At 32.9% G+C, this 24,420-nt stretch overlaps 1 protein-coding gene across 1 annotated transcript in view; it reads left to right on the forward strand.

Annotated features, from left to right (window-relative positions):
• Window positions 1–22,140, forward strand: part of LOC100733621 (coagulation factor XIII B chain) — a 29,921-nt gene extending 7,781 nt beyond the window's left edge. Inside the window, exons 2-12 of the mRNA XM_063239899.1 lie at window positions 1,115–1,315; window positions 2,960–3,145; window positions 3,683–3,859; window positions 4,217–4,393; window positions 6,089–6,268; window positions 6,353–6,538; window positions 7,724–7,906; window positions 8,638–8,838; window positions 9,700–9,882; window positions 19,491–19,704; window positions 21,301–22,140. Of these exons, the coding sequence (XP_063095969.1) occupies window positions 1,115–1,315; window positions 2,960–3,145; window positions 3,683–3,859; window positions 4,217–4,393; window positions 6,089–6,268; window positions 6,353–6,538; window positions 7,724–7,906; window positions 8,638–8,838; window positions 9,700–9,882; window positions 19,491–19,704; window positions 21,301–21,334 (1,922 nt within the window). The 3' untranslated portion in view covers window positions 21,335–22,140. The remainder of the gene's footprint in view (window positions 1–1,114; window positions 1,316–2,959; window positions 3,146–3,682; window positions 3,860–4,216; window positions 4,394–6,088; window positions 6,269–6,352; window positions 6,539–7,723; window positions 7,907–8,637; window positions 8,839–9,699; window positions 9,883–19,490; window positions 19,705–21,300) is intronic.
• Window positions 22,141–24,420: the final 2,280 nt, after the last annotated feature.

The raw sequence follows: 24,420 nt of genomic DNA on the forward strand, positions 1-24,420 counted from the left end.
GTATTTTTCATATCTTCACTAATCATTGAGACAGTTGTCTTTTTATTTCAGCAATTTTTGTATATTTGCAGTACTACCTCATGGTGGTTTAAATGTGTATTTCCCACATGATTAGTAAGGCTGAACACCTTATCTTATTTGTTAAGTTCTCACTTAAGCAGTTCATATTAATTGGTTGTCTCCTTTTCCTTAGAAAAAAGAACAAAAGACATTTATTTCACAATCTGTGGGTTTGCACATCTTAAGGAGGACCTCATCTTTTCTAAATATGTGTTCCTCAATATAGGGGACATGACCCACAAAGAGCTGGTCTTCTATATTCACAGTTTCCATAGTATAGATTCAACCAAATGGATATAGAAGAGATTTGGAAAAACATTGCAGAAAGTTCCATAAGTTGAAACTTTCTGTTGTCACATGCCAAGTACTATACTGAGTCCATGCAGATAAAGTGAGATGTAGTCATATTATTGGGTATTCTAAATATCTCAAGTATATGAAAAGTAGTATTATATGCAAATATGCCACCATTTTTTATAAGAAACTTAAGCATCCATAGGTTTCAGTCTTAGGGTCAGGGAAGTCTTAGAGTCAATACTCTACCCATATTGGGGGACAACTCTGTGAATATTGAGTACTTGAAATATGGTTAGTTCCAGTTGAGATATGCAATTTAAAACTGCTCTGGATTTTGGAGAGTAAGATAAAAAGAATGGAAAATCTTTTAGTGTGTTGAATCAAATAAGACCTATTAAAGCTAATCTCATTTATTTCCTTTTGATTATGTTGGTATTAAAAAATCTAAAATTACACATATAAATTGCTTATATATCTATTAGAAAATGCTAGTCTACGAAGTTAAGGAAATCTTTCTTGAGGAAGTAACCTGCCATTTTACCCTGATTGTCAGGGCTGTTTAGAGTTAACAGCAGAATGGTTAAAATGGCAAAAGTGAAGGAATGCTTGGTTGTCACAAAACTACCTTAAACATTTTAGATAATAAACAAGTTGAAGTGTTTTCAAATTTTTAATGTGCTAATGTATTGTTACTTCATCAGAAATTTCATTTTAGATGTGATTTTTCCATTTTCAGCTTAAGTTTTACTCATTTCAGAGAAACCCTGCGATTTTCCAACTGTGCAAAATGGAAGGATTGCCCAATATTACTATACTTTTAAAAGTTTTTACTTTCCAATGAGAATAGATGCAAAGTTGCCATTCTTTTGCTTGGCTGGTTATACAACTGAAAATGGAAAACAAGAAGGGCGAGCCAAATGTACAGCAGAAGGCTGGTCTCCAGAACCCAGGTGCTTCAGTAAGTCAGCACGTTGTATTCCCACAGTGATTCAGGGCTGCACTGCAGTAAACTAGCTCATAAGAAGATAATTCATTTAAGATATGTAAAGTGCTTAATTCTTTCATTAGACAAGAACAAAACTATCTTTTTATGAAGTTCTATACCTGAAATTCTGTAAATAATGTTTTATATTAAAATATTTTGTTTATTTTTAATAAGACCTTATGAAGGGGAAAGGATAAGTGAAATTATCATTTGTCACATTGCATGTGATGGAGATGCAACTGAGTTACTTTAAGTAATGAAGAATCTATTATATGCATTATTTTTCATAGGAAGCCAGAAATATGCTTAAGACTCTGGCATCAGTAAGATATAATTGCTTTATTATTTGCAAACTTCTCACTGTTTTGCATGCAGCTTTTCTTGTAATATGCATTAAAGTGCATGTTTGTCTAAATTTTGCACTCTATTTTGTGAGACAGTGTTATGATGGGTTCATTATATTATGTTTTGCTACAGTCAAATTATTAATTGGCTGTATAAATTCTCTTTTGCTAAGAATTTTCTAAGATCTCACTACCAGAATAAGAGACCGTGAGTAAGTTTCATTTGTAAAAGTTGGATATCATTAAAATATCTAGTAAGCTCATCCTTTTGGGATAACTACCCATACCCTGACTTTAGGACAGGCTGTAACATTGGCATTGCATTTTTTGTATTAACATAAAACAGATTAACACTAATAAATGAATCTCATTTATAAGTATGAAAATAACCTTAAAGTTTATTATTAAAAATTATTTTTGTTTGGAAGATAGAACCATTAAATAGGATCCAGAAGAGATTAACATGGGAGATAGTGTGATGCTTAAGATATAATGTGGGAAATCAGGGCAACTTCTTGTGAATCCAGCTCTGCTGCTACAGAGATGATTCAAACATTCTGACTCGAAGTTTCTCATGTATAAAGCAGGGTTAAATTAATATATTAGTTTTAGGCTTGAATAAGTCTCATAACCCTTCTGCACTGGTTTTATAAGAAATGACAGAATTCCACATGAAGCTAAAAATTTTATTTCATGCATTACTGTTGCAAGAATTTTCTAAAAAATCTGTAAACTCAAAGGTTTTTCAGAACATATCTGTGATTTACTCACATACTGCATGGACTATTGAGTTTTGTGAGGCTAGGTACACCTGAATTATTTGCTGAAAAAAGTGAACTAAGTCTTCGTATTAAAGTATATGTTTGTAAAATAATTTAAGGATCTATTAAATAGAAGTGTTTTCTTATATTATCAAACATATTAAAATCTTAAGAAATAGATCTAAAAGAAATTATTTCTATCTACCAAAAAGACAATTAGTAGAAGGAATTGGGATGTGTTTTATAAAAATAGATGTGTTAAAAAAAGTAGATGTGCTAAGGGAAGAGAGTATAAAGAAAGCAAATGAAAATAATCTATTTCCAAAGAAATTTTATGCAGGATATGAAAGATATTTTCAAAATTAGACCATGGAATTGTGGAGTAAGAATTATTTGTGTCTCTCCTTCAAAATCTAACAGAACAATATTATATTTTGCCTTAATTTTACCTTTATATAAAGATAAGCTTAATTTCATCATAATGTTAAACGAAGAAATTTTCTCCGTCATAGAAAAATGTACTAAGCCTTACCTGACAAATGGTTACATTGCTGATGAAAAGTTATTGTACAAATTTCAAGAGAATATGAGTTACAGTTGTGCCTCAGGATACAAAACCACTGGAGGAAAGGATGAAGAAATGATTCAGTGCCTTTCTGATGGATGGTCTTCTCAACCATCCTGTACAAAGGAACACGGTATGTGTATAAGAATCATTTCCTATATCTGAACTTAAGAGCTTGTGGGGCTAGTAATTTCTTCTTTGGCTAAGCACTTCTATTCAACATAATTTATTTCCATTTTGTCTGAAAATGTGGGAAGTTAAAATGTTTTTCTCAAATGCTTAGTATTTTCTTAATCCATGGGTTCTCAACTGCTATAACTACTCCTGTAGCTTCTGCTTTGAATTAATAAAAACGGATTGAAATAGAATAAAATGAAACAATCTTAAGTACATATGTCATTGTTTACAGGATAACTACCTAGAACATTTTAAACTGCTTGAATTGTACAAATACACAGATGACATAATATCATTATTTCATAAGATTTTTTGAATTGTAATCATTGGTCAACTACAGTGAATGAACCAGAACTCCCAGGAATAGAGTAATAGAGGCAAAAGAGAACTTTTGACAATTATAAAATTTTATTGTTATGATTCAGTAAAAATGTATTACAATATTTTAGGTAATTGATGAAGTTCATAAAATAAGTGACTTTAATTTTTTTAGAAATATGCTTAGCTCCTGAATTACATAATGGAAATTATTCCACAACACAGAAAACATTCAAAGTGAAGGACACCTTGCAATACGAGTGTGCTGCCGGCTACTCCACAGCTGGAGGAAAGCAATCAGAGGAGGTTGAATGTCGTGCGTCCGGTTGGTCTCTAACACCAAAATGTACCAGTAGGTTCTCACTTGGAGTAAAATTTATTTTCACTCTGAAAAATGTCTCTCATTAAGTAGTGTTTATAAGTTGTCATGCTAATTCCTTTTCAAATATTTTGTTCTTAGTTTCAATTACGTTGACTACGTAGGCTTTGGTTGTTTTAAGTTTTCAAATAAAAAAGTACATTTTAGCTAACAGAATTAAAATAAGCCTAATGCTATTTGAAAAATATATAAAATTAATTCATAGGCTTTTACTAGTTAACTGACAAATTTATTTGTTTCTCTTCCAGATATGACATTTAAATAGTGAATTTTGTTCCAGCTAGAAAAATAAATACTTCTTTGTATTTTCATTCATTCTTTCATTTTTAGGATTAAAGTGCTCTTCTTTAAGATTAATAGAAAATGGATATTTTCATCCTGTAAAGCAAACCTATGAGGAAGGAGATGTAGTTCAGTTCTTCTGTCATCAAAATTATCATCTGAGTGGGTCTGACTTAATTCAGTGCTATAACTTTGGCTGGTACCCAGAATCTCCTGTATGTGAAGGTAAATTTTTAAATTTCATGCCCAGACCAATAACATCTCATATCTTCATCAACTTTAATTTCTATGAGATTTGAGAAATGTCTGTGGAGTGTTACCTAATCCTAGCCTTGAGTACTACATTTAAAATAAATGTTTTTTGATCAACAGTGTCAGCAATCTTTATCCCATCTGAAAATCTTTAACATTTGTATTAATTAGTATACTAGACATATCTTCTAGATTTAGTATTTTGAAATTTTGTCTTAAACTTAAAATCTCTTATTATAGTGAATAGTTTTTTAAATTTGGAATAATTAGATCAAACTACCCCAAGTGAGCAGCTTTGTGAGAATGCTTTCTTATTGGCCACATATTTCTTGAAGCAAAAATTCAAATTCCAAAATAATGAATTAAGGAGTATCAGGAGCAGAATATTACAGTAACAAAATGGAAAATAAGGCCAGCTAACAAGAACGATTCAAAATGTAAGAGTAAAGGCTGTATTTTTATCACTGGTGTGTTCAATAAAATTAGGAACATTGCTTAGACATCAGTGATTCTAAGTGTGTGTGTGTGTGTGTGTGTGTGTGTGTGTGTGTTTGTAAGAAAGAGAGACAAAGAGACAGAAAGAGATAGAAAGAGCGGGAGAGAGAGAGAGACAGAGAGACAGAGAGAGAAAGAGAGAATTCACAGAAGTGCTGGATAGAAAAGTAAAAAACTGACTTTCCTTTAAAATTTCCAAAAGGAATATAGCATTCCTGACCCCTTAATTTTAGCTCAGTGAAACTGATTCTGGATTTTTGGACTCCAGAACTATAAGAGAATTAATTTGTACTCCTTCAAGCCATCAAATACCAGCAAATTATTACAGTGACAAAAGGAAACTAATATAATCAGCATTTTATAGTGAAAATGGATTGTAATTCAGATACATATGGGCTCAAGAACAGATTTATCACCTGTTATGAATTTACTTTGGAAGCTTGAGTTTCTTTTTAATATATAAGAAATAATAGTGCCTACTATCTAAGACTAAATATGATTACTGTGAAATGCTCGCTGCTTTATTATCCACTTTATCATTTCATCAGTGAATAGCATTGCTGCCACAAACTCAGCAGGTTCAAATCATACGAGTGCATATTTCAGTTTCTGTAGGTGAGGAGTCTGGCTGTAGTCTGTTGGCTCATCGGCATCATAGTCTAATGACTGCAATCAAGATAGACCAGAAGTCTCACCTAGCGCTTGGTTGTGAATAATCGTCCAAACTCACTATGGCTCTTGGTAGTATTTAGTGATTGGCAGGCCACTGAATTTGAGAGCCCTAGTTTCTTGTTGGCTGTCACTCGGTGGCAGCCTCCTGCCCCTTGTAAAGTAGCTTTCTCTATTTGAAAGTTTACAATGTGATCATTTGCTGCTTCAAAACCATTAGGAAGAGACTGTGTTTTAGTAAGAATGGCCTTGCAAATTGATGTTGCATAATCATGTATATATAAAATCATGAATTCTTCATGTTGATTGTATACTATTAACAAGAAGCAAGTCAAAGTCTCACACGTGGAGAGAGATGTTATTCAAGGAAGTGAATTCTGGGGCATGGATGTCACAGAGGTGTTCTAGAATCTGTCAGACATACATTCTATGTTGCTTGACGTTGTGATCTAATTAAATCTTTGCTTTTTGCATTGTCTAAACCTGCTGATACTTTTCCATAAGGAAGAAGAAATAGATGCCCTCCTCCACCTCTGCCTCTCAATTCCAAAATTCAAACATATTCAACAAGTTACCGCCATGGTGAAATAGTTCACATAAAATGTGAACTTAATTTTGTGATCCAGGGCTCAGAAGAAATACGTTGTGAAAATGGAAAATGGACAGAACCTCCCAAATGCATTGGTTGGTAACATATTGAATAAACTTTTCCTGAAATGAAATCTGCATATATATCCAAGTGGTCTCTTCTCTTTAAAACTTTTTCAGAAGAGAAGGAGAAGGTTGCTTGTGAGGAGCCACCCTTCATTGAGAATGGTACAGCAAATGTGCACTCTACAGTTTATTACAATGGGGATAAAGTGACATACAGATGTGACAGGGGCTTCCGCCTGCGTGGATCAAATGAGATAACTTGTAATCGGGGAAAATGGACACCTCCCCCTGAGTGTGTTGGTAAGTGCACTACAGATAACATCAATACACACATAACCCTCTAGGGCAATTTTTTATTGTTTATCTACAATTTTTTTATTGTTTATTTTATCTACATAGAGGCCACTGCTTATTTAAGTTAGAAGCACTTTGCTATTGATTTATATTCTGCTACTTGTTTGGATGTATGGAGCTATCTGTAGAATTCAAGTGAATGTCAATAAATAGGAAGGTAAAAATAAATAGCTTTGTGAAAAGCACTGCTGTTTGACATGTGTAAGCACCATAGCCGATGAGTTTTAATGGTTGCATTAATTGAATATGAACTTCATTAGAGAAGCAAGTAAAGGCAGGTTGAGCTGAATGACTGGTCATGTGCACGACTGACTTCCTTTCCCTGGAGGTCCCACACTTAGTATAGAACACTATGATGTTGTGGTAATGTTTGAGTAATTCCCGCTGATGTCACTTGGGCACCTCGCCTTTCTGAACTTAATCCCCTCTGAAACACTTTCCAGTTCTTCGGTTTTGCTGAAAAGTACCACCAGACTACACTCCTGAGCAATATACCTTCCTACCCTTCTCACCTTCGATCCGATATTGAAGAGGGTTCCACAAATATGTTTACCTCGGATAAAAATTTTATAAGATAGAAGCTGTAAAGTGTGCCAACTAAATTAGCAAAGATGAAGAAGATCCTAGAGGAAAATATTGACATTTTAAACAATGAGTTAAATGAGAATTGAGGTCTTGCTCTTGAATAGATAATACCGAAGGAAAATTTTAGAATTGATCAAAATCTTTAAATTGAAGAACATAATTTCCTTTCTGTACATTTTAAGGATATCTTTATCATAATTCCTTCACAATCAAGAGATGGTAAAAATATAAATATATGCCCTTACTGTGTTTTCTTTTTTTTCACTAAGGCAGAGTCTTGCAGTTCAGTCTGGCCTCAAGCTCATGCCAATCCTCCTGCCTCAGCCTCAGAGTGCTGGGATTACAGGCATGCATCACCACACCCGGTTTACTGTGTATTCTTGTTTAGTAAATTTTTTGAAAATATAGGAGCTTTCTTTCATTACTGATGAATTTAGAATAGAAGTCAATTGCCTAAGTTATATAGTATACATATTAAGCTACTTTGGGTTACTATCGTTACATCATTATAGATTTTATTAATTTGAAAATAATCTCTTCCCTTAGAAAATAATGAGAATTGTAAGCCCCCACCTGAAGTAACAAATGCGGCTATTATTGATGGGTTATTGTCAAGTTATACAACAGGATCCTCGGTGGAATATAAATGCAATGAATATTATTTATTGAAAGGATCAAAAACATCTCAGTGTGAACAAGGAAAATGGTCTTCCCCACCTGTTTGCTTGGGTAAGAAAGAGAGTACATTGAATGTCTTTTATTATTACACTTGTGTTTGTATGTGATTTTCTTATAATATAGTTCTTTTATTTTCTCAAATGTTTCACTTCTCATTTATTTAAGTAGAAAATCTCTAGTATCTTAGTTCCTGGGGCTATCACAATCATCTTAATTTGAAGGGCAATTGTCCCTTCCCCAAATCCTGTTGATAGTCCCTCTTCTCTAGTCTCTATTAAGCTATAGCATATTTTATATATTTTATAGCATATTTTATATGCTATAGCTTAAAGATGTTCTCAAGTTATAAAATTCGTGTATTTATTTTATTATTAGTTTTTGTGGAATTTCAATTACAGAGTAAACTCTGTGAGGTCACAGGTATTTGTTTATCCATTGACAGGGATTGAGTGGACAGTTGTCTATACTATTTGTACTTCAAGTTTATTATTTCATCAAAAGTAAATCATGGTTAACCTAACTGGCTGATGGACTGAAACATTATTTTTAATGTTTCAAGTTAATTTATTTTAATGTATGACATAATGACAATAGTAAAAATGTATAAATTGATCCATTTGATAGTAATGAAGTATTACTTTATTGTTTGTATGTGCTCGGAGCTTTAATAATGATGTCAAATGTAAAATATCATTTTTTGATGCTTGCTATAATCTTTATTTTACAAATGTCACTTCCATATTTGTCATATGAGTAAAGAATTTAGAACATTTGTTTTTCAGAGCCATGCACCATTGCTGTGGATTCTATGGACAGAAATAACATAGAGATGAAATGGAAATATGAAGGAAAGGTCTTACATGGAGATTTAATTGATTTTGTCTGTAAACAAGGATATGACTTGTCTCCGTCGAGCCCACCGTCAGCGTTATCTGTGCAATGCAATAGAGGAGAAGTGAAGTATCCGTTATGTGTTAGAAAAGGTAAAATGATAATTCTTATAGCAACTATCTATTCATAGATTTTAACCGGTAGTTTTTCATCTTCTTTTCTCATGTCTATAAATTGGGAGTAATCCAACTTCCAATTTCCAACAAGAAACTTCACTTAAATGAGAAGACTAAGGTGATATATATTAATTTAAAAATATCAGTTTTATGAAGGCGAAAGGTGAAGACATTTTATAAATATCACCAGGATTGGTTATCCTCATATCACTACTCAGCAACTCTGCAAAACATCACTACTTAGGGTTGCTAGGCACTATTTTCTCAGAAAGTATTTTGATATAGAATGTGATCCTGGTTACGGAGATCTTCCTTGGTTACAGAGATTCTTCCTTGTAATTTTTTTTGCTTGCACCAGGAGTCTTTATTAGTTGCAAGGTCAAATGAAGGGGAATTCAACAGATCCAACTCTGAGGCCATCGTTCTCAGAAGTTGCACTCTTTTTTTTTTCTTTTTCTTATTTTATGGCAGGGGTTCACTAGTTAGTTCAGGATGGTCTTGAACTATTTATTACTTTTAACTTGAAGAGAGGTAGGTAATACTACAGTAAGCAAGAGCCAAGAAAGATCTCATACACTTTCACTTTCATATATATAGAAACAGAAAGTTAAAGCAGTGATAGTATTTGATAGCTGTAAATGTGTACTTAAATTTTTAACATGGGATTCTAAATATAATAAATTTATAGCATGACATAATTGCAGAATTATTTCCAATATATAAAATATTGGAGAACTGCTTCAAATGACTTTAATACAGTGAACTGCTCATTTTATTTCTTTAACAATTATTAAAGGACTGTGTGCAATTCATTTTGGCTTTAAAATCATTTTTCAGAATATAAAGGATTATGTATACTTCCTCCAGTTATAAAAAATGGAGTCATGGTTAGTTCAAAAGTAGACACCTATGAGAATGGCTCCTCTGTTGAATACAGATGCTTTGATCACTATTTTCTACAAGGATCTAAGGAGGCCTATTGCATAGAGGGAGCATGGACTACACCACCATCGTGTTTAGGTATGTATGATATTACTAAATATTCTTCTGTGTAATGAGGTAAAATGTCATTGGAGTTAATATGACACTAATGTTTAATTTGTTGTATTTTTAATTTTATTACTATTCCTATGTTGTCACTGGCTCCTATTCTTTCCTCTAGATTATGAATAACTGTAGTCCAATTTACTTCAATAAATCCTTGTTAAGTGCAAGCCATGCATCAGGTACTAGTTTGTTGTTTAAGTTATCAGATGTGTAAATGGAAGAAGTGTGGAAAAGCATGTTAGCAATTATTGTTCAGTGTAAGTGGGACTACAGTAGAAAACATGAGTACACTAGGGGAACAAAGAAATGGCTTCCCCAATATGGAAAGATGAAGCAATACAATGCCTTCATAGCAAGGATGTCTACTAGAAACTACCAACCACATTTACCAGTATTCTCAGAACATAAAGAACATATCTGTGAATAACAAGAAACTGGCTCTTTGTTTCCAATTCTGATTTATTTCAATAATGCATCTTTAAGTCTGGTATTATGTGTACTTTTAAAAAGTTATATTAAATATAAAGAAACATTCTATTACTAGTTCACAAAAGTATTTTTAAATTACCTCCAGTGGATATTTAATTTTAGCAATATCTGTTGGAATAATCAGATGATTATTACTTTTGTTCTATATGTTAAGTGAATTTTATTGCTCTTTTAAAGCATTATTATATTCTCAAGAAATTCTGCATGATTGTGATGAATTAGGCTCAGTACAAGATGGCAGGTTTTACTTGCTTATATCCTATTTGGGAGTTTTGCTATCAATTTTCATGAGAGAAATTGGTCTGTTGTTTCTTTTCAGTTTTGGTGTGAAATTTCTACACTTATACAATGAATTGAGAAGTGTTTTTTCTCTTTTTCAATTATCTGGAATCTGAGATATTCTGATAGGTGTATTTCTTTGTTAATAATTGTTAATAATTTACAAAAAAGTAAGGTTGCCTCTGAATTTTCTTTGTGGAAAGATTTCAATGATCGCATGTATGTATGTATTAAGTTGTTTCTTTTGTCAGTTTTGGGAGGGAGGCTATTTTTTCCCTTTAAAATTTGTCCCTTACATCTAGGTTGTCAAAAATACTTGAATATATTGATTTTTGATATTTTTATACACACTTTAAATGTTTTTATCAATGTATCTCTTTTTACTGTATTTTTTTTCTTGGCAGACTTTCTATCAGTCTTGTTAGTCAACATCTAATGAAAGTTGTCTATGTACTTTGATAATCATTCAAATGTTTTTATTTCAATGACATTTTGCTCTTTGTTTTATTATTTCCTCTTTAATTAGTGTTATCTTATTACACATTTTCTTGTTTAAATGGATATCTAGGTTTCAATTTGGTTTTCATAGTTTTTTAAATATACGAAATTAAATTTCATTCTGAGTACAACTTTAATTTCATCCCACAAATTTTTGTTTGTGTTTTGTTTCTGTAGTACTGAGGATTAAACATAGGACCTTCACACTGAGCTATAAATTTCCAGCCCTTTTGATTTTTTTACTTTGAGACAGTGTCTCCCCAAGTCACCAAGTTTCCTAGGCTGGGCTCAAGCTTGTGGGCTTCCTACCTTGACCTCCCAGAGTGCTAGGATTGCAGGTATATGCCATCAGTCCAGTTTTCACGAGTATTTTGGTACTTTGTATATGGACTATTGTCTACTTCAAAAACTTTTATAATATCCATTTTAATGCCTTCTGTGTGCTCTGAATAAAGCTTTACTCATTAGGGGGATTTTCGAGGTTTCTATATTTTTGGTAATTAACTTTACAAGCATTTGTGTTTTATTAGGTCAGTATACTTTTGTTTGTGTCGGTTGAGACAGAGTTTAGCTTTTTAGTCCAGGATGGCCTTGAACTCAATGTATAGCCCAGGCTAGCTTCAAACTCTGAGAAATTCTCCTGCCTCAGCCTCCCAAGTGCTAGAATTATAGGCATGTGTCACCACTCCGGGCTATACTTTTGCCTTTGACTCTCTTGGTGTTGGATTTATTGTTTCATATATGTTAATGGTGTTGGGTTTGATTTTTCTTTTTTAATAAGTTCATAGAGATACTGATTTGTGATTTGTTATTTTCTTGTCAATTACTAAAAGGAGTACTTTGATTCTCTCTATGCTTTTAAAAAACATTTCTCCTTTCATTTTTACTAGCTTTTGATTTTATATTTTAATGCTATTTTAGTAGGTATACAGAAATTGAAATATGTTAAATTTTGATATATTGGACTTGTATAATTTAAAAGACCTTTTTATCTACAGAAATGTTTTTGCTTTGTTTTATTGTCTTGGAGTTTGCATTCCCTGAATCACAGAGCTTTGACAAGTATTTTCCTAGTATACACTTCCCTTCTTTTTACCTTCAATCTTAGATTTTTTTTGGTCTTTTTGGGACAGGGTCTCCCTATGCAGTTCAGGCTGGCCTTGAGCTCACTTTGTAGCCCAGTTTAGTTTTGAACTTGCAACAATCATCCTGCCTTAGCCTCCTAAATCCTGGGATTACAGGCATGTACTACCACTCCTTGGCTAACCTTAAGAATTTTTACTTTTAAGTGTTCATTTCTTAAAAGGAATTTATTTCAGGTTTATTTAAAAATATATTTATTTAATCTGACAATATTTTCTTTAAAATGAGGTTTTAAGTTCATTTACTGATATATTTGACATTAGCACTACCATTTTATTATACTAGACACAATTCCTTCTTTCTCTTCTTAAAATTAATTTTTGTTATATTATTTTGTCCTCATAAGCTTAATTATACTTTATTCCAGTGTTCCCTTAATTGTTCTCACCAAGATTATATATACAACCTCAAGTTTTACAATCCAGTATAAATTAGTTCTTTTATCACTTATCTAGGATACTAAGATGTTTCACCTTTATTTAAAAGTTCCAGTTTTGTGATGTTTTCCATTTTTATATCTCTGTGAGATGTATTCTAATTCTACATATAATTGAAGTTCCAGAGATTTTTTAACCTTCTTATTGGGTCAATAATATTCTTAGGTTTACCTATATATGTATCAATGAAGTTGCCCTCATCCTTTCTAGTTTTTTTTTTCTTTTAATCCCTATGATTATTTCACTTGGCCCCAAAATTATGTAATTATTATTTTGTGGCTTTAGCTTGCTTGTAAATATCTTTGTTCTTCTTCAGTTTCAATGGGTCTTTGTTTCTCTTTTTTCCAGTGCTAATTACTTACTTAGTTAAACCTTGTCTTGATCAAAAGTGTAATCTCATAAAAATATTTTTAAAATTTTTTTCTTGCCTTTTTTGGTATATATAGAAAGGGTAATTATCATTACAAATTTGAATGCAATCGGAACTGCGTGTGGATTTGTTTTTTATCCATTACTACCTTCCCTTCTCTCCTCTTTTTGATCTCCTTCTTTTTGCTTAACAGCATCCCTTCTGCTTTCATGTTATTTTTTTTATTTCACATATGAGGAAATACACAATCCATGTCTGTTTAAGTCTGTCTTACTTTCCTTCACATGATGATCTCCAGTTCTGTTTTGCTACAAATGACATGATTTTATTTCATATTTCAGTCTAAGAAAGAATGGAACATGATGTTCCAAAGAAATAGGACCCAAAAGTACGGAGGGGTACCCAGACTCACATCTGACAAAGCAAATTGCAAGACAAACTAATTATAGGAGACAAAGAAGATCACTATATATTGGTACAGGGAACACTCCAGCCCAAAGATAACAATTGTAAATACATATGTACTGAACATTGGTGCATTTGATCTCATAAAACAAGCACTAATAGTCATAAAAGGACAGTCATCAAAGAATAATAGTGAGTGACTTTAATACCCCAGACATCATCCAGACAAAAATAACCGCAAAGAAATTTCTTTTCTTTTTTGTCTTTTTCCTTTTTATCGGTACCAGGGATCGAACTCACGAAAGAAATTTCAAAGTTAAACTACAGTATAGACAAATGGATTAAAAGTCATGTAAAGATCATTTCACTGAAAAATTGCAAAATTCACATACTATTCAGATCATAAAACATCTTTCACATAAATCATATTTTAAGTTATAAAGCAAGTCTTAGCAAGGACAAAAAAATCATTGTTTCTTGCAACATCAGATCAGAATGGGATAAAATTAGAAATCGCTGGTAAGAGAAAGCCTACATAGACTGAACAATACATTTTTGATGAAATCAAAGGAAAATATAAAAATTCCTAGACCAAATAAAAATTTAAAAACAGCATACTGGAATTTGGGATACAGCAAAATAATTCTAAGAAAGAAATTTAGGACTATTGGTGCATAATGCTGAGGATCTCTAATAAATTAAAAATTCTGAGGAACTCAAATAAATAACTTAATAATATAGGTAAAGGTCTTAGGAAATCAAGAAGTTCAACCTAAAGCCAGTAAAGAAAAAAAAAAAAAAACCCACAATGAATCAAAGCTGTAATCAATAAAACAGATTTAAAGAACAATATAAAAGTTCAGTGAAATAAAACATTGTTAGTTTAAAAAGAGAAACAAGATGGATACATCTTTATACAGCTAACCAAAATAAAGAGGTAAATTAGTGAAATTAAAAGAATCAGAAGTGAAAAAGGAGATGTTACAACAGATAGCATTGAAATCTGGAGGCTCCTTAGGGACTATTTTGAAAACTTACATTCTAATCATTTGGGAATATAGAAGAAATTAATAAATTTCTAGACACATAGGGCCTCCCCAAAACAAACCAAAAGGATAGATAAACCCTAAATAGATCAATAATAAGCAATGAGGTTTAAGAAGTAATCATCTCCCATGAAAGAAAAACCAAAGATTAGACAAATTTACTGCTGTCTTTTATGAAACTTTTAAAACAAAACTAAAACCAAGGCTCCTCAAGCCATTTCAAGAAAATAAAAAAAAAAAAAGAAAAAGAATACTTTCAAAGTAATTCACTAAAGCCAGCATCATTTTGATACCAACATCAGATAAGAACACAACAAATAAGCCATAGATGGCTCTCCTTGGTAAACATAGAAATTCTTGCAAGTTGAATTCAACAACACCCTGAAAAGATCATACATTGTGATCAAGTTGGTTTCATTTTAGATAATGCAAGAATGGTTCAAAAACACAAATCCAGTGTAATACAGTACATAAATGGATAAAGAAAATCACATGATCATTTCAATAGAAGCAGAACCTGTGATAAAATCCAGCATTACTTTATGATAAAAGTTCTGACAGAATGAGGTGTAGAAGGATCTTAGTTCAACATAATAAAAATTATACATGAGAAATGCAAACTCAGAGTCATACCCACTAAGGGAAAATTGTGAGCAGTTCCTCTACAATTGGGAGCAATACAACAGTGTCTACTCTCACCAATTTTATTCAATATGGTACTTGAAATTTTAATCAGAGCCATCAGGCAAAAGAAAAATAAAAAGGAGAAACAAATAGGAAAGGAGGAAGTCAAATTGTTATTGTTTGTGGATGATATGATTCTCTATTTACAAAACTTTGAAGTCTCAACCAAAAGACTATTAAAACTAATATTTACAAATGCAGCAACTAACAGGGTGCAAAACCAACATACAGAAGTCAATAGCTTATGTATACCAGTAAAGAATCCATTGAGAAAGAAATCAGGAAAAGAGTTACCAAAGAGGTGAAAGGCCACTACGAGCAAAATTATAAAACATGGAAGAAAGAAATTGAAGAAAACTGTGTTGGTCACTTTCTTGTTGCTGGGAAAAAATAACCAATAACTACAATTTAAAAGACTAGAGGTTTATTTTGGCTACTGCTTTCAACTCATGCTTGCTGGGTCCAAGGCAAAAACAACCTAAAGAAAGGAGCTGAGTAGAGGATAGTACTTGTTCCATGGCAACTAGGATGCTGAGAGAACGGAGGAGCTGGGCAGGAATACAACCCTTCTAGGTCACACCTGCAAGTGACTTGCCTCTTTGACTAAGCTTCACCTCATAATAGCGTAGTCAGCCCCTCTGTGCCAATTACTTAACCAAAACCTCAGCTCTGAACACAGAAGGGTTTACAGGGACATTCTATCCCCAAACCATAACAAAGACACTTAAAGCTGGAAAGACCACCAATTTCATGGGTTGGCGGAGTTCTTGAAAAGGGCCGTATCATTGGTGAATATTTTTTCTGATGTGGATTCTAGCTTGATTCTTAATTTATTTTTATGCTTTTAAAATGTTTTTTATTCTTTTTAAAAAGAAAATAAGTATTTTTGTTCAGTATCACTCAAAACTTTTTTATTGGTAAAATTATAGAGAATAATAGCTTTGTTGTGGCATATTCAAGCCTGTATATATCATACTCTGATTCAAGTTTTATAGTGTTTGTTAGATAATTAAATATCATTTTTAACTGAAGTTCTTGAAAGCTATGTATCCTTTTGTGCTGACTTTGAGGTTTTTCCCTTATTTTCATCAGATTATTGGACTAAATATGGGTTATTCTTCAAGTTGTTAGTACTTTTGAATCTTGAAGTACTTGATGTCTTTTGTAGGTTTTAGAAACATTTGGCTAGTATCTCTTCAAAAACTACTGTTATTATATATTCCATCTTCATTGTTTCTGTGATTCCATAGCATATATCACATCATTTTGCTGTAATCATCTTTTTAAACCCGTATTTTTCTCTTTTACTTTCTATTTAACTTTTGCAATTTTATATTGATTTTGGAAATTTTCTTTTTAAAAATCATCTCTTTGTTTTAATCTGTATTTTTTCCAGTTTAATAATCTTCCTTTTAGATATGCTCAGTCTCCTTTAAATTTATGTGAGGTCTCAATAGATTACGTTTTTGCTTTCTAGAATTTGCGCTTCATACTTTTTTTTTAAATTTCACATGCCTGATGAAGGATTCCTTTTTGATGCCAAGTTTTTGACTATATAAATTGCAATTATCTTTAAATCTTGTATGGACAGTCCAATATTAGTGTTATCTTTTAGGCATATTTCTATTTTCTAGCCTCATTTGATATTTCTATTAATAATTGGTTGATAATCAAATATGCCGAAAATTTTAGGAGTTTAAGGCTATGTTATTGTACTCCACATACTACTCATCTCATCCTCTGGCTAAAGATTGGACTACTGACAAAACCTTAGTCTCAATCTAATTGAAAATGAACTTTCTAGTCTTTATTTTCAAAAATGTGTTTGCACATAATCATGGAATGTAACCTTTCATGGTTCCGTAGTTTGGTTTGTATGCCTCCTTCTTGATCAATGTAACAACTTGGAGACTGCCAAATGCCGGGTGTAGCTTTTTATTTCATTTGCATGGCTATTTATCCCCTTCTGCACCAATTAAGGATCAGCAAATAATTCAAAGGAAAGACAGTGCAGAGTAACAAGCTCATTTTTACATACTTATTCCTCTGAGTCTTCAAATCATCGAGTCTTGGCTGCCTTGGCAAACCCAAACTCCTATGTTTATATTTCCAGCCCTATGAGATTTTCACAAGTTTTGCTGGCTTTATGCATATTACCAACGTTTCTAGTCTTTTAGCTCAGCTGAGAATCACCAAACACATTAGCAAGAAAATATCATGTAGATTGTTGAGCTCATCTAAATGAACTGTTTTCTAGAACTTTAGCTCTTTGACTTACTTGGAGATTCTTTTATTCCTTGGAATACTTTTTATTGTCTGTTTTCCAGATTTTCTAGACTGTGGTGGGATGTTGGTTTGATGTAAGTCACTATCATAGCTGAATGCAGACAATCTCTGAATGAAGTTTAATTAAAATTGTATGATCACTGTTGTTTCATAAACCATTGGCATTCTACACGAGAGCCTTGCATTGCCCTCTGTGTGTTACTTCAGCCGTGGCGGGGGAGCTTTGAACCCAGGGCCTTTTTTCTGAGCCTCATTTTCAGCTCTCATTTATTTTTTCTGATTTTAAGACATTGTGTAAGTTACTAAATTGTCCAGTCTGATCTCAAACTTGCAATCTTTTGGACTAAGTTTCTCAGAGTGCTTGAATTAAAGGTATGTGCAACTATTATTGTTCTATTTAATCTCATTTTAAAAACTATTTTACAATAAGCCCAAAGGTTCTAAACAGTCTTTTCAATAATTGCTACTCATATTATTGTCTATAAGTCTAAATCATAATGCTAGACTCATAGGCATTCAATATGTACTTGGAAAAAATATCTGAAATATCTGAATAAGTCAGTGTGTCTATTTTTTACAGGAATATGAATGATACATTGTATTAGGAATCTTGAATCTTTTTTCTGTCTCAGAAGTTACTCCTTAATGCCAGATCATTCAAGAGGCAAAGACACACACACACACACACACACACACACACACACAAACACAATATTCATGAAATATTTTTTTGTTTGAAAATTTTAAAACTCAGTATTTTATCATGGGATGTCCTGACCCACGAGTAAGTCAATGGAGACCATACAGGAGGAGTGGGGATGAGAAAAGAGACAAGAAATGTGAAGAATGGAGACAAGACAGTGCTCTGATCAAGTCTCGTGTATTCAAAGAAAGAGTAACGAATATATAGGGTATTGGGGAAGGGGCTGGGTTCAGACACATCAGCAGGTAACTTAGCAACAGCAGGAAGTTCTAGCGAGAACAGGGGCTATAGGATAATTTGAATCTCCCATGGGCCAATAAGGCAGGCTAATTAGCATAATCTCTCTGTACAGGACGAACCACAGGGACATGTGACAGGCTAGGTGAGGAGAGATGGAAGCTTAACTACTAAATAGAAACTTAACATTAAGATGTCTGTTATCGGGGGCTGGGGATTTAGCTCAGTGGCATAAGCGCCTGCCTTGTAAGCAGGCAGTCATGAGTTCGATCCCTGGTACCGATAAAAATGAAAAAGACAAAAAAAAAAAAAAAAAAAAAAGATGTCTGTTATCTTATTAACCTAAGATGACGGCCAATTGCAGGGTTTCCCACAATGGGAAAAATAAAAGAATTTTTTTGAATATCCTAACACTTAGAAATTTTTCTTCTGTTTTGTTCTAATATATTCAGAAAAGAACACAATAAACTTTTAGTGTTTATACTTTAAAATATAATCCAATGTTTATATTTTTATCTGGAAATTTAGTAGAGAAAACTGTCAGCTGTTTTGGATAGTATCAGGTCAATAAAGTGTGCTTCAGCTTTGAGACTCTAGCTTGTTTCTATGTTTCCACAAAATATTACACACCCAGTCACCTGTGGTTTCGCTCATGAGTGTTTTTTTGAACTTTTTGAGGAAGACAAATGGAAGCATAGCACAATTTTAATGAACATTAGTGACTTTAAATGCTTGCAGAAACACTTTTTATTCTGTTTGCTGTTTTTATAAAACCTAACGGCATATAACTAAGTGACTGAGAGGATATATTTTCCTTAACCCCAGGCACAAACATGTAAATTGCATAGTATTTCCACATATTTTCTGACTAGAATATTAATTCTAATATTAGAATATTAATTGTAACTTAATTGCCATTCTCTGGAATTTTAAGGTAATCATGAAAGACAGCATAATGATTCCTTTCATTACCAAGATATATCTTCCTTTTTTTAAATCTTTAGAGCCTTGTACATTGTCTTCTGATGAAATGCAAAAGAATAACTTACTCTTGAAATGGCATTTTGACAATAGACCATATATTCTCCATGGCGAGTATGTTGAGTTTCTCTGTAGTAGAGATACTTACACAGTGAACTCATCTACTTTTGGATCGGAGCTTAGAGTACAGTGTGACAGAGGACAGTTGAAGTACCCAACATGTATCTCAAGGGAAAGGTAAGAAGCACCTACAGCGCGACTTTATGTCAAATTTTTATTCAAAAAACTCACTGTTACGAAATTCAGAAATATTATTTCTATAGCACTCTTAAGTTACCAAAAATGAAAAAGAATTATTTTTTTGCTCATTTTTTAAAAAACAGAGCAGAGCCAGAGGTTTAGCTTAGTGGCATAAGCACCTGCTTGGCAAGTGTGAGGGCACAAGTTCGATGCCTGGTACCCCCTCTCCTGCCAAAAAACAGAGCACACTCTTGGAAGTATTGTTTCAGCAAACTTTGTCACTTGCCTGTACAAAGTGCTACTTGCCATTTAATATTTGTGACCCTTGGACAATTGGAAAAATAATCCAATTTGTATGTGCAATATTTAAATGTTACTATATCCAGTGGTATACTGCTCTGTCATAAGCTTGAATCATTGGTAGGAAAATGAATGCATCTTAAAGTTCTACTATGAAGCAAAACAAGTCAGACACATAGCTTAAATATCACATGGTTTCCCTTCTGTGAGAAGCCCAAAATATAAAGAGCAAAGTAAACTATAGATAATAGGTAATAGGGAGATGGATCACTTGCAAAAGGAAAAGACTACTAAGAGTTGGAGATGGGGGAAGGCAGGGAATTAAAATAGAATTGAGGTATGTCATGTGCTGCAAACATGAGCTAATTAAAAATTTTTAAAAATTAAGGCTTGCATTCTGTGTAAAAAAGAAAATAATATTTCTCTTAAGTCTCCATGTCAGTTCGTAGTTCATGTATAACAAATTGAGGTTGGGAGACAAATTTACGAATCTTTCTCCTGAGACAAGACCATATTTATAAGTACTAAAAAATTGTGGCATTTATTTTCAGGATTGCAATTTTTTTTTAAATGGGGTCTCACTACGTAGTCTGGAACTCACTGCGAAGGACAGGCTGGCCTTGAACATAGCGATGCTCCAGCTTTTGTCTCTGTAGCTCTGGCATTACAGGCATGTGCCACCATGCTTGGCACAACCGTATTTTTGTATAAGGATTTGGAATCACTTTCTGCAGTGTTTTCCCAAAAGATAAATTAAATATGTATTTTCTACTTTCTGATAAGTGAAGAATAATCCTGCTCTTAGAAAATACTAAAAGAATTCAAGAAAATGTAACCAGAATTTTTATCTTTTTGTAGATACAATATAAAATAGTTCAGTTCAACTAATGGGAAAGTACAAACAATCAAAGACATGAAGTATCTCAAGATAAATTTTTAGATACTTGTCACACTAGAAAAACTTAGTACACACGAGTGGGAACATTTTTTATCCAAGTAAAATTTGTAAAAAGTTTGTGTAATATTTAAGTGTTTGGTGTATTTTGGATTCCTATTTCAAAGAGAAAAAAATGAGTAAAAACAGGAAAAATTTGTGAATTAGTTTAATAAATGACACTGAGTTTTCAAAAGTGAACCAATGGCATTATTTACCAAGTATTGTTACTTGAATTTATTAGTGTCTCACTTAAACTGATTCACTATGTGAAATACTGAAGTTAAGAGCTTATGATTAATACTAAACTAGAACTGATGCTTATTTGAAAACATTATCTGTTTCTCTTTCTCATCAAGGATTCCATATTTTCAAGAACCTTTAAGGACATAAAATGAGTATCAGAAGAAAGAACAGTATCTCAACACATCATAAAATCCCTATGAAACATAATTTTTAGAAGAAATATGTTGTTAAAACCTCTAGGTATTTACTTCCTTAAAGATTTGAATCTGAACTGCTTCTATTGGACATTCTCTTTATTTATAACTAAAAGCCCAAAATACCATTTCCTTTCCAGCTTGGATGATTGAAAAGTTAATCTAACTGTCACTATATAGCCTTCATCTGTGAAAAACTGATCACATTAATTTATTTCTGTTTCATAATGTTTCTAAGATTGTCTTGAATATATGTGAAAAACATTTGTCATTATCTTCTTTATTAATATTATGATTCTGCTATTTTAATACAATAATTATGTCAATTACTATGTCAACAAACATAGCAATTCAATACAAGAGATTTACTCTTAGGACTTTCTAAATTTAGCAAACCTAAAAAATGAATGAAAATATTTGCCACAAGATTAATAATAAATTTTGGAGGTTTTTGTCTTTTTCTTTTTTATTGGTACCGGGGATCGAACTCACGACTGCCTGCTTGCAAGGCAGGCACTTGTGCTGCTGAACGAAATCCCCAGCCCCAATTTTGGAGGTTTAATGAATTACCTCACATTCAAATATTGTTAAAAGAACACTGTTAAAAAACGAATGACTGTTGCTGTTTTTATGTCTTATATTTTCCAAGTGATTTCTTAGGTTAGATCATTGTTGGAATCATGCATCTTACAAAATATTTTCTTTCATTTCATTTTACTTTTTATGAGTTTCTGTCTGTAATAAATACTGTCTTAATTCCTTGTGTGGAGTTGGTGTATGACCATAACACATCTCAATTCCTTTTTTCATCCCCTTTCCTCACCAACTTAAAAAAAATCTTAAGTCAGTGGGTCCTGCGAGCCAGATGACAGTCTTACTGATACTGAAGTCTGTTGAGATCTGGAAGAGATCACTGTCACCTTCTTGTTTGAAGGAACAGCTATGCTACATGTCTCATTTCAGTTCATTCAAAGACCTAGCAGTAGGGCTCTCTAGATCCTAGGATCCCTATGGGGCTGACTGCTGGCACTAGAAGAGCACATGTTTCCTCTGTAGAAGCTATCCTGTTCATATAACTCAAGATTGTGATAGTATACTTCAGTGCCCTAACACAACATTCATCCATGACATAGCTTCTGAGAAAGAAGCCAGAACAACCTAACTTTATGGATCAACTATTAATGCATTTGATGTTAATCATGTACATTTTAGAATTGTCCTCAAGTTCATAATCATTATTTTATTTAATTTTCTATGGCAAGTTTTCATAGTGATTTCAGTATATTGAAATTTGATTCAAATTTAGTATCTATAGCAAAATATAAATTCTGTTCATCAGTCAATGAACATGACCGAGCAACTATCCCAAGTATTTTAGGGAATGCAGGATTCAGAGATCAATAAAATTCACCTTGTTGTTTTAAGGAACTCTCAAAACAATGAAATACTCAGCAAAAGTGACACACGTGTGCTAGTAAAATCAGAGAGACATACAGGATACCAGGTACAAAACATGAACACAAAGTGTGGCTTGTCCATGGCTTTTCTGCTGACCTCGAGTTGGCAAGCCTTGTTTAATTTGCACTACTGTTTCTTTCCTCAAGGTGGAGCATTGTCAAGTGGCAGTATGTACCCGGTATTGTCTTGTCTGCTGATTATTACCTGATGTACAGATTTTTATGTTGGGAGGAGATAAAACATAATCGGGGGCCAATATGGCTAAAGCTGTCTCTTTGTAAATTCAGAGAGGTGATCAAAATATACAGTGAATATTTAGATTGTTTAAAATGTACTAGCTTTTTTTTTTTTTTTTTAAGATTTTGCTATTTAATCCTCTCAAAATAGTCCCCATTGCTTCAAACACACGTATCCCATTGTTTTTCTTTCTGAAAAACTTCTGGATATTCTATTTCATGAATGAGTCTAGGAGGTGTGGTAAGAAGTTCCAGAAATGTTTCTGTCCACTACCATTCAACCAAAAGGCAAGCTCATTAAAAACTCCATGGTGTGTCTTCATTCACCGGTTCTGACTCTGAGCTTTGGCTCTTCCCCAGAGTTAAAGCAAATATGAAGGTTAAATATTTTGAATCACTCCAGGACATGAGAAAACCATAAGAGCACAACTAAGGACATACAAGAAGACTCCCCGAGCTGCTGAAAAAATGGCAGGAATCATGGGCTAAGTGTATTGGAGGAGAATATTTTGAGGAGGATTAAGTACAGCGTGTCATCTACTGGAATACACTTTAAGTGATTTGAACATTTTCTGTATTTTTGACCATGGCTCATGTCAAATGTCTAAAAATAGAAATATGAAAAGTGAAATAATGTAAGTGTATAGTACAAGGCAGAGTGGTGGCATTAAAGAGGGCACACAAAGTTTAGTGATGGGATAGAACCAGCTGCAACTAAGGCAACTGAAAGGAATAGGCTGAAGAGGTTGATCAAAACCAGAAGATATGAGGCTAAATGTACCAGCTGGGCATCATTAATTAATCAAAAGAAAAAAATTGAGACTGTAGTAGTTTGAAAAATAAATGAAGAGTGTCAAAGATACCAACATAAATGCAGTGGTCTTGTCAATAAGTGGACAGTGAATAAGGAGATAGTGATAGGGAATCTTTTTACATACATTGAAAGACATTTGAGCAAGTTCAAATGAAAAGGAATTAGTGCAGAAAGCCAGGAAGATTCTGGGCAAGTATTGCACGATACCGTAGATTGCAGAGGAGTCCTGAAAAAATGAGAAAAGACGAGAACAAAGGCATAAGTAAGGGGCTGACCCTTGGTGAAAGAAGGGACTAAATTTATGTCTGCAGTGATGTCCTGTGGTTTCTGTTTCCTCTGCGAAGGATAAAAAGTCACTTGCTGAGAATATAGGATGGCTAGATAGTTGGGAGAGAGGTTGAAAAATGAACCCAAATCTAGCAAGCTGGTGTGCCAAATCTGCGATAAAAGTGTCTTTGAATTATTGCTTCGAGTGAATGTGTGAGATGTTGAGGAAAATGTTAAATAATTTTTGGAAGAATTTCATGTTGT

The sequence above is a fragment of the Cavia porcellus genome, unplaced genomic scaffold (assembly GCF_034190915.1).
Source record: "Cavia porcellus strain 051 isolate PalLab524CR breed Dunkin Hartley unplaced genomic scaffold, mCavPor4.1 scaffold_29, whole genome shotgun sequence".
Lineage (NCBI taxonomy): Eukaryota > Metazoa > Chordata > Mammalia > Rodentia > Caviidae > Cavia > Cavia porcellus.